General features: G+C 35.0%; 1 protein-coding gene across 1 annotated transcript; it reads right to left on the bottom strand.

Moving 5' to 3' along the window:
• Positions 1-846: 846 nt before the first annotated feature.
• LOC122313265 (probable RNA-dependent RNA polymerase 1) lies at positions 847-4,878 on the bottom strand. The gene is made up of 5 exons (XM_043128096.1): positions 4,718-4,878; positions 4,285-4,571; positions 2,261-4,095; positions 1,987-2,137; positions 847-1,855 (listed from the first exon to the last, which is right to left on the bottom strand). Exons 2-5 carry the CDS (start codon positions 4,510-4,512, stop codon positions 1,085-1,087), a joined length of 2,985 nt encoding a protein of 994 aa, XP_042984030.1. The 5' UTR covers positions 4,513-4,571; positions 4,718-4,878; the 3' UTR covers positions 847-1,084.
• Positions 4,879-10,507: the final 5,629 nt, after the last annotated feature.

Below are 10,507 nucleotides of genomic sequence, written 5' to 3'. Positions count from 1 at the left end.
TCTAATACTGCTTGATTTAGCCACCGGGAATAGCACAACCTCATTACAGGGGTTAAACAATGTCTATAATATGATATGATATGATAAGATGATGACGTTCAGTCATGTTATGCTAAAGAGTTTTTGAATATGAACATTTGAACTATCGCTTTGATATTCTGATAACACATTTTTGAGATTTGAGTATTGAAACTGAAATGCTTTGTTTCTACATTTTGAATTCTCTGAAAAGGCTCATGTTTATATACTAGTATATGTTTTCTGCTTACTCAGTTGTTGATAACTCACTCCTTATCTCCTCAATAATTTTAAGATGATTTAAATGTTCAATTGAGGATCAAGATTATGCAGAATGGACGAGATTATTTAAGTATAGTGGATTAAGCACAAAAGGATGTTATGGTTATTGGAGAATTTTATTCAGTAAATTTGTCGTGTTCTAGTGATGACGTGGTATATTGAGAGATTAACATTTATATTAAGACTTTGTGGTGTTATTAGTTAGTTATTTTGAAAAAGTTGGTTTAAAACATTGAGATCTATGTCATGTACTTGAGAATTTCGAACTTATACCTATATGGTGAGATATAATTTTATGTGACAAGAAGTATCTCTCCGACCAACTTGGGACTGGGGTGTTACATAAAGCGTTTGTGCAATTGCAAATTTATCATGCTTGTTAAAAAGATGCTTCAAGCATATTCATTAACTAAGTTCATGAATCTAGGCTAATTAAGCAATTGATTTGCGGTCTTTACAAGATTTGCGATCTTTAAGAGATTTATCAAAGCCATTTCTTTTTTAAACACAAAATAATGTTGTCACAGCGCTTGTCGATAGCATATCTACATTCCAAACAAATTGTAATATATTGCAGAATCTTACAAAACCATAAATCTATTCAAATACAATATAAACTAATACATATTCTCAAGCTCCAAACATCTGTCTGGAGCATTTACAAGCAAATACCAATAACAGTACACAAACTTACAATACTAATCATATCAAACTGCTATCAAATATACATAAGTTGCTTCAAGAAATGCAATCATTGACGACGGCTGTAGTACTTGTGAAGAAATTATATGCTCTTTTTATCCTTCTTGATTTGCATAAGATGCTCATAGACGCACCATGCAAAACTAAGGAAATGAGCCCTATCTAGTCCCTCATTGTATATACCCCAGTAACTAGGATGGTAGGTGACATGATACCAGGCCGATGCTTTTGCCTTTGCATTATCAGTACTGTCTGCATCACTTCTCTTGTTGAACCAGTTCCGGGCTTCCATTATTAGTGACTTTACAGCATATTTAATTGCATCCAGATCCCTCTTCCTATCAAAATGTTTTGACATTTTCAAAACATTGCCACTGAGAATTTCGGCTTCAGTTTGGATTCCATAATACTCCATCATATTCCCCAACTTGTAATCATAGTCACGTTTGTATCTTTCAGCGTCGCTGCGGTAGTCCTCAAAGCCCTCCACTTCCATTTCAGGGTCATAATGCTGTTTAGCTGAATCCAAAGTGAAAGGTTCCACAGGACTTGTGGAAGATGCAATGTCTTTCACTTCTCGAAAAAGCTTTCCGATAACAGATGTTGATATGTAGCCCTTTTTATCAGGCTTTTCCATAAAATCGGGATACTCTTTGGGGCGTAGTTCCGGAGGTACTTCGGCTACATTACCAGTTTTTGGAAAGTCAACAGCAATTGAGTGAAGCCTCGCAAGTTGCAAACATTCTGGGCTCATTGCTTTAAGGGGCTTACTATCTGCAAAGACGATGTGGGCATTATCGATGATTCCTAAATTGTCGTTGACTATGTAGTCTGTGAAATGTTCTTCTACTTCCTGCAAGACAACAATAACATGCATTTCTATGTTAGGTGCATATGGATGGAAGTTGTTGTTGCAGCAAAGGACATGGAAGCATGAGAGAAGAATGAAAAGCTATGTCAATCTTGTAGTTTACTGCTAAATACCTCTATTGTAACATCATGATCAACTTGCTTAGTTGGTGCTGCAATATATTCTGTTGGGGGAATTTGACGAGGAGGAATAAGATGACGATCCCAAGAGACGAAGTACAAATCTCCGTCCAAATCACTTCCCGAACATTCGTTTGGATGTGGTCTAAAAGTACAAATAGGCAGTCATTCATATCACATTTGCATATATATATATCTGCATGTATATGATGAATCTAAAGTTTCAATAGATTAAAAGTCTCGTATAAATGGGATATTAAACTCTTACCTCTCTCCCTTTTGTGGAAAAACAACGCAATCCACCATGTGATGTAGAGCTGGCACGTTCACAGCTACGAGGACTCTCACATCTCCAGGGTGTAGACAAGGGTTTTTAGCAACGACCACCGGACCTTCACAGACGAAGTTATCTGGGTTTGAACTGTGCCTAACAGATGACTGGTTCCTGAACTCCCAACGAAAGCGAGAAACTTGCAGAAATATTTGACCATACTCCAATGTCCTGGTTTCATCAAGGCATCCCATCAAAGTTCTTCCATTTGGAACAAAAATCCTTGTTCTTGACTGCATTTCCTTCAACATATATGCACGGAATGTTTGAAGCATCATTGAAAGAAATGGTTCTGCATCTGGCTTGTAACCACACATAAGCATTTCCTTTAGAACTTTTGAGATCTCTCCTAAGAACATCATTTCCAGTGCCTTCTGTGCACTCCAACGATCCGTTAATATTGCATTCAGTTGATTTATAGCCAGCCTTTGCCTTTTTCGAAAAGCTCGATCCTTAACCCCAAGGTTAGACAAAAGAGTTACTATCTCCCGATTGAGAATACAGGGATGAAACTTACTCCATGACAAAACATCGAGTTTTGTGTTATCTGATTTGTATTTACACATGCTCTTTCTCAATGACAACTTCACAGATGATGTAGGATCAACAGCCACAACACCTTTGTACCCACCATATCGAATCTGAAATGCTGATGGAACAGGACTGCAGCCTAACTTTGTTGCCACTTCGGAAGCCAATTTTTTAGAAATCTTCCCAATGCCATCTGAGAAATTGTACGTGGCTTCTTTCGTCTTAACTTCCACATCAGGAATAACTTCAATTTCATCTATGCCAATGCTGGCAGTTTCTCTAGAAGAGCCAAAAGACTGACCCAGTCTGGCACCATATTTTGCCACATTCCTTATATCTCGAAAATCACCCATCCATTCTCTAATATCTGCTGCAGTCAAGCCAGGTCTTGAAGCAAACATCCAAACAGAATTTTCTCGTAGTTGACTGGATGAATAGGCAAGAAACTCAAACTTCTTATCCCCAATAACTATTCCTTTTCTGAGAGTGGATAGTATCCTATCATAAACTCTAGTCCGCTTGTCCTCATTTGCAGATGATGAACGTGGAGATAAAGCTATTGAGTACACTTTATCAAAGTCCTCATCGACAAAAGAAACACGCAGGAAATTATCAATATCTTCAGGATAATGGCGCAAGACTCTGTTGGAGAGATTCACCTCTGGACCACCGAAGTATACTTTAGATGGAGTAATTTGAACCCTGTGTATATATACCAGCCCATTATCTAAAGAAATAGCAGGAGTTGGTTGAAATCGAGTAGATGTTGAGTATCTTTTGTACTCCTCCTGGAGCCATTTCACAGGTTCAAAGCAGCAGTCCTTTAAATGAAAGAGCTTGTACAGGGCTCTGTCTATGTACTCCCTTTTTTCGATTCTCTTTGGATCTACCAACCTATAAAATTCGTCAACAATTGCGGGCCCAGGAACACACCCATGATGAATCAAAGAGTTGATCTTAAACAAGATTTTGTAGGGCAGGTCAAAGCCTGTGGGTGGATTCACAATGGGTACAAGACCTGAACTGCATGAGTAAGGAGAGCCTTCCATCAATCCAAATTGGTCTTCATTTTCTTTATAATGTACAAAAGCAAGATTTAATTCCGGAAGCCGCTTCTTTTCTGGAAGCTCCAAACATAGAGCATAAGATTGGCCAATGCGGCTGGATGGAGTGAAATCAACTTCTCTGACCCATCCTTTACGACGAACATCAGATACATATATTCTTGGAGCACCAAGTAACTAGTAAAATAAAGAAGATAGAACTCATTAAGTTAAGAAAAAGGGTAGCAATTTCGAAACAAAAACCATTTATATCAAAACTGTAATATTTTAAAGAATGCTTGTAAGAAAGAGTATGTTTAGCAACCTATGCATATTGAGAGATATTGATGAAATGTATTTTTGCATTAAATTTTTTCACCAGCTAACCTGAACGAGAAGAAACTTTGTTGCTTGACCGCGTGGACGATATAGCTCAATCGTCCAAATGTTCTCAAAAGAGATTTCAAACTTGTGCTTTGCGGAACGATCTTTAAAAGAAAGAGACAATCTTTCCATCTCGAAATCAAATTTCCCGGACACACCTTCCTGCTTCCAGAGCACAGAAAAATTATCCCTCGAAACCTTATTTCCAAAGCGCAGCACTATATTTTCCATGCTATATTGAAAGATCTTCGGTTCTGGTACAATATCAAACTTAAAGTCGCAAGCTTCAACTGCAGTTTCAGTAGACAAATACTATATCAGTAGGTTACACAGAGCAAACAGAGTCAACCAAGAAAACTGGAACACATGCATTACGCAATTCAATGCATATTACTCAATTGGAGAGAAACTAAAAATCAAAAACACAGTAACCCACAAGCAAAAGCAAAAGCACAATTCAAGCCAATCTGAAACCACCCAGCATTCAGATTTCAAAGCAATCTATATACTCAAAACCACCAGGTTGACAAAGGCTTCAACGGGAAGAGAGAGAGAGAGAGAGAGAGAGCCTGACTTGAAAGGAAAGCAATGAGTGTAGAATTGCTGGGGTGGGAAAAAACAAGGCTCGTGATCAACTATATATAGAGGAGGGTAAAGAGAAAGCAGCCTCTGGCGCCAAAAGATGAGTACTGTTAACAAACTACTCCTAGCCGAAGTAAACTGATCAAGCTAAGTAAAGATACATCGACGAATCTAATAGCTTTATAACACTTGTTTACGAAGTTCACAAATGACAATTGTTGTTTAATGTTATATTCCATAACCTTTAATATATTCTTGTTTGGGTTCCAAGTCTGGGAAAACGATTCACTCGGACTTTCTAAGCCTTCTTTAGTTCTTTGGCATGTTACTTTTGTTTCCCATGATTGAATGAGAAGAACACAAAGAATGCAAACTTGGGCAAAGAACTCAAAAAAAGTGCAAAAAAACGATTGGGCACTCGGACTTTCTAAACCTTTAATATATTCCTTCTTGCTTCGTATGGGTTGGCTCAAAATAGTTGACCTCATTGACTTGAGTAAGCACCGTTAGGGAAAAAAGAAAACTTATAAATATACATACATATATATATATATATATTGAGGAAAATGCTGTTCTGCTGCCTGGGTGGTATCGCTCAAATGTACTACTTAAGAATTTTCTATTTTTACTTCATGATTAAGAAAGTAATTTTAAGTATATTGATATATTTTTATTTTTATTTTTTTAAAAATATTTAAATTTATTAAAAAAATGTAAAAAAAGGAGAGAAAAAAATTATAACCGGGCGGCCAAACAGTAAATTATGGGCGGTATAGTAGCCCCACCCATATATATATATATATATAATATGTATGAATGAGTACACTTAGCTAATACTTATCTATGCACGGACTTCTCGAAAGAAAAATTATATTTATTATCTTTATATGATATACCACACATAAATTTTTAATTTTTTTCTTATCAAATGTATAGTATATAAATTATAAGTAAAAGAACTCAATTAGTTTAAAAAAAATAAAATAAAAAAATTTAAAAAGGTAAAAAAAAAATTAAAAATAAGTATAAAGTGTGTTGTGTAGAAATGACTAGTACCAAATCTCTTATGAGTATTATGACTATTTTTCAAAAATATTCTTAAAGACTTGGGTATGATCTTGACCATTTCATGTGAACTGTGTTTCCCTCTTAATTTCTACGAAACTGGTGAAAAGTTGATTGACCATTTCAGTGTTTTTTTTTTTTTAAATTTATTTTTTATTTATAAAGATTCCGCATTTTTTTTTATTCAGAATTTATTAGCTTACACTACAAAAAAAAACAAAATTGGCGGCATTTATATCCGTGGCGTTTGTTTATGCGCCGGTACATATAAAATTTTACCGGCGCTTAATATTTCCGCCGGTAAATTATTGAGATTCCTGGCGTTTACATTTTTATGCCGGTAATAATGTATAGGTTTAGCGGCATTTATAACAACGCCGCCAAGATAGCAATTATGCGCCGGGAAACTAGTAGTTTCCCGGCATTTAGATTGTTACGCCAGTAATAATATATATTTGTGGTGGCGTTTATACAAACGCCAATATTTTATTAATTATACGCCGTTATATTAACCGTGTTTGCCGGCGTCTTTAATATACCGCCGGTAATAATATATAGCATCAGCGGCGTTTCACAAAACGCCGACAATTGATAAAGTTTATGTCGATAAAGTATTGAGTGTTTTGGCATTTATTTCGTTTGAACAAATGCCGGCCATTGATTAATTTTACGCTGGTAAATAAGTAGTTTTTCAGCGTTTATATTGTTATGTAGGTAATAATTATATAACATTGGCGGCATTTACCAAATGCTGAAAATTGATCAATGAAATGCCAGTAATTGATAAATGCACCGAAGTATTTATTGTGACGTCGGTAATAATATATAGCGTCAGCGATGAAGGCTATTATAAATTTATTGATAGTAAAATAAATAATAAAAATAATAAAAAAAACTTATTTAAATGATACGAAAATACCCACAAAATCTTAGTTGAATTTCTAGGATGCCTTATACCTGTAAATGCCATATATCGCATTCCAGTTCTGGAGGGAGAGAGGTTAAATAGAATTAAAGAAGAGAGTTCGCGCATCGAGATCTTAATGTGATGCCGTTTAATTTCTTTCATTTAATATTTAATAAATAATGTATAATACAGTAATGTAAGTATTGTGCATTCATTTTAAAAATTGTGCAAGTGTCGTACAATATTCCTTTTGAAAAAAATAGTCTATTATTAAAAATGTAATCTTTTAATATGGATCTCGTATTTATTCTAATTTTTTAAAAAAGAATGTGGCGTTTGCAAACTTTATGACAAAATATGTTAAGCATCATACTAAGATTCACAACTTCCAAAAAGAGTAGTAAAACATATGCATAATCTAGCAATTATCCTTTTATAATCCATCCTAATTCCAACTTAGCAAAATAGAGCAAACGTCGATATATGACATAACCATAAATTTAGTCTTAATTAAGGAAAGTTGCAAATACCATTAAATAGAGCAAACGTCGATATATGACAAATACCATAAATATAGTCTCAATTATAGTCTAACTTGTAATCCTGACCCTCAATCATTGTCTTCATCTTCCTCTTCCTGTTCTTCATCTTCCTCTTGATCTTCCTCCTCTTCAGCATTTTCCTCTTCTTCATCTTTCTCTTCCTCTTCATTCTCATTTTGATTTTGTCCTGAAGCCTGAATATAAATTCAAATTAGGGTCCAAAAATTCCAAAATAGGGTTAACTGATATCAACTAAACATATGTGGGGTGCTCACCTGTGCATGCACGAATGTGTTTACTAAGTTCCACAATTCAGTTAATTCGTTCCGCATTTTATCAAACTCTTCCTTCGATATTCTATCTTCTTGGTTTGAAGTTGGTAGTGAATGTTGAGAAGTTTGCCTTGTAGGGGTTGGCCCAAACCCCAAACCGCGCACACGTCCAGGCCGTTCTAGGCCCATAACTTTCGAATAAACATCATCTGATTTCCAAGTCATGGTTCCTCCAGACCCCATTTCTATAGGATTTGTATCCTGTGTTAAAAGTTCCTCCATCTCAACCTGTAATAGACAATTAAAAATACACATTATTCTCCATCTTATAAATCCATTAAAATTAAAAAGTAATAAATTTGAAAATAAACATACCACTTTCTTTCTCGTTTCATCATTGTAGTGTGTGCCATCCTTTTTCTTATGGGTCTTGACAAACAACTAGGCTCGACTTGGCAAAAATAAATTTAGTAAATTATATTGCAACGGCAATGGCTCTCGGTTTTCTGTAATGCTATCCTCTCCATGGTATATCATGGACCATCAGCTATTAAAAAATATAAAGGGAACATTCAACGAAAAATCGACAACATACATTGTGACACAAATATTAGGTTGATGGTCTTGCAATGTACACAGTGATTGTGGCCATGCAAATAGCTTAAACCTTGAAGAACCTGCCTAGCCCAATTCTTGATTGCCTTCATATCAACATTTTTATGCTTCTTTCGATATCTAGAACAGAATGAAACCATGTATGCTATAAATTATCATTGAACCAAAAAAAAAGGCTAACAGTACAAAAAAAACTCGCTGTCTCAAACTCCCAGAAGTGAACAACTCTGTTATTAGGTTAATGGCCTTGCTCTTATCATCAACCCAAGAATTATAGAACTTTTGAATATAATCTTTCTAGTTGTTCTGGTGACTGCAATACATAATCAATATTCATCTGGTTCCAAGCAACTTCTATTCCATTAACTTCATGAAATGCCTTGTATCTACAAATAACAAGGGAACCACAGGGCATAGATACATTACTCTTTACTTCAAAATTAAACCTATAGGAATCACAAAACCTACTATAATCTTAGATTTATCAACTTAATTTTCTAAATTTTCATGTGGTTAAAATTAGTAATTAGTTTAATTTAGAATAAGATTTAAAGAAAATCTATTTTATTTAATACAATTAAAAACAAGTGTGCACCCCAAACAAAAACATGGAAGAAGCAGTTTGGGATTTTAAAGGGGCTCCTTGCTCATAAAGGATTTAGGTGGGATGAGACACAAAAGATGGTTATTGCAGATAACTCTGTTGGAATGACGATATCAAGGAATATTCATGCACTCTGATGCATACTGATAGAAAAAACTTCTTGCACTCCGATGCATAATTATGCACTTGATCAGAGTAATACTGATTTTTTTTTTAATTGTGTTTGATTTGTAATCAAATTTTTCCTGCATCAGAGTATATATTCATGCACTGATGCATAATTATGCACTTGATTTGAGTAATACTGAATCTTTTTGAATCATATTTGTTTTGTAATCAAATTTTTCCTGCAGGCACATGCTGATGCCAGGCTCTTCCGAGCAAAGTTCATTGAAAATTTTGATGCATTGGGCATTATCATAGGCAACGATCAACGTGAGCCATATGACATGGCTGTTTTTGCTTTAAATGAAAATTTTGGGTGGTGAAGAAATAATGGTGGTGAAGCCATGGAGAGAAATAAAATTAAGGTTCTCATCACATTCTACAACTTCTACCCGAAACACAAAAATTATCACAACTTCTACCCTCCTATACATGTTGAGGTCATATGTTTATGAATGGCTGTGGAATATGGTCACCATCATGCCACTAGGATTACATGTTAGAAAATGGGAAGGCACCAAACGAGTCAGACCATGATAAAGTCCATTTAGGCAACTTAACTAACAGTCTAGCATACAGGAACAACAGGACAATATAAAAATTTCAGTTATAAACTTTGTTTTTTTCCTATTACTTTTACAGGAAATATAACAGTTGGTCCTAGAAATACCATTTATTATCTTCCATGTTTTGATATCTAATTACAGCAACTCGATTGAATATGCTAGCAGGTCGCTTGAGGTTTATATGAAAATGCAACTGTAGAGCTTTTGGCCTAATATCTTTACATTTGCTAGTGTGATCGGGGCTTCCTCTGTGTTGACAGATTCTTGAAACTGGCCAACAAGTTCAAAATTCTATATGATTTGCTTTCCTAGCCCTCGTTAATTAGGGATTCCCATTTCCTTATATGTTTCTATATAAATTGTCAAAGTTCTTCAAAGTGTATTAACCAAGTTGTCAAGATCTACACATGTATTATGAAGAAGCTGACAAGCCCAAACACATTTTTCCTCCTTAATAAACTCAACCAATGTGCCACGTTGAAGTTCCTACCAATAGATTTTCTCAACATTGTTCCTAAAACAACAACTCCCAAGAAATCATAAACAAGTAAACAAAAATAGTCCTCACCATGATAGTAGTTGGATTGCACTTGATTTTCATTTGCAACCCTCTATAGAGCAAGCTTATCCTATGCCTTTACAGCATAGGTTACAAATGCTTCAACCTTATGAGCAACAGAAAACATTCTATGGGCAAGAATGCAGATCAAAACATCTCATGTTTTCATACATTGATCTCACCCAAACATTTTTGCCAAATTAAGCAGAACATTACATGCAGACTTTATTTCAGTTACTATTTTTGGGCAAACAAAGATCAGGTCTCTGATAATTCATTTATATAGCTGTTAACAACAGATCTTAAGAAACAGAAGAACCAAAATGTAAATCCTCAAAAACTCACAACA

This window comes from Carya illinoinensis, chromosome 6, assembly GCF_018687715.1.
Source record: "Carya illinoinensis cultivar Pawnee chromosome 6, C.illinoinensisPawnee_v1, whole genome shotgun sequence".
Classification (NCBI taxonomy): domain Eukaryota; kingdom Viridiplantae; phylum Streptophyta; class Magnoliopsida; order Fagales; family Juglandaceae; genus Carya; species Carya illinoinensis.
The sequence above is the reverse complement of the archived record's forward strand: the minus strand, read 5'-3'. Positions and strand labels throughout refer to the sequence as shown.

Bases quoted from the DNA above. Each gene is read 5' to 3' on its own strand.
- LOC122313265 (XM_043128096.1), bottom strand. From the start codon at position 4,512: ATGGAAAATATAGTGCTGCGCTTTGGAAATAAGGTTTCGAGGGATAAT. The intron at 4,096-4,284 runs GTTAGCTGGTGA...TTATTTTACTAG, and splicing joins CAAAGTTTCTTCTCGTTCAG to TTACTTGGTGCTCCAAGAAT. The intron at 1,856-1,986 runs GTATTTAGCAGT...GTTGTCTTGCAG, and splicing joins ATCATGATGTTACAATAGAG to GAAGTAGAAGAACATTTCAC.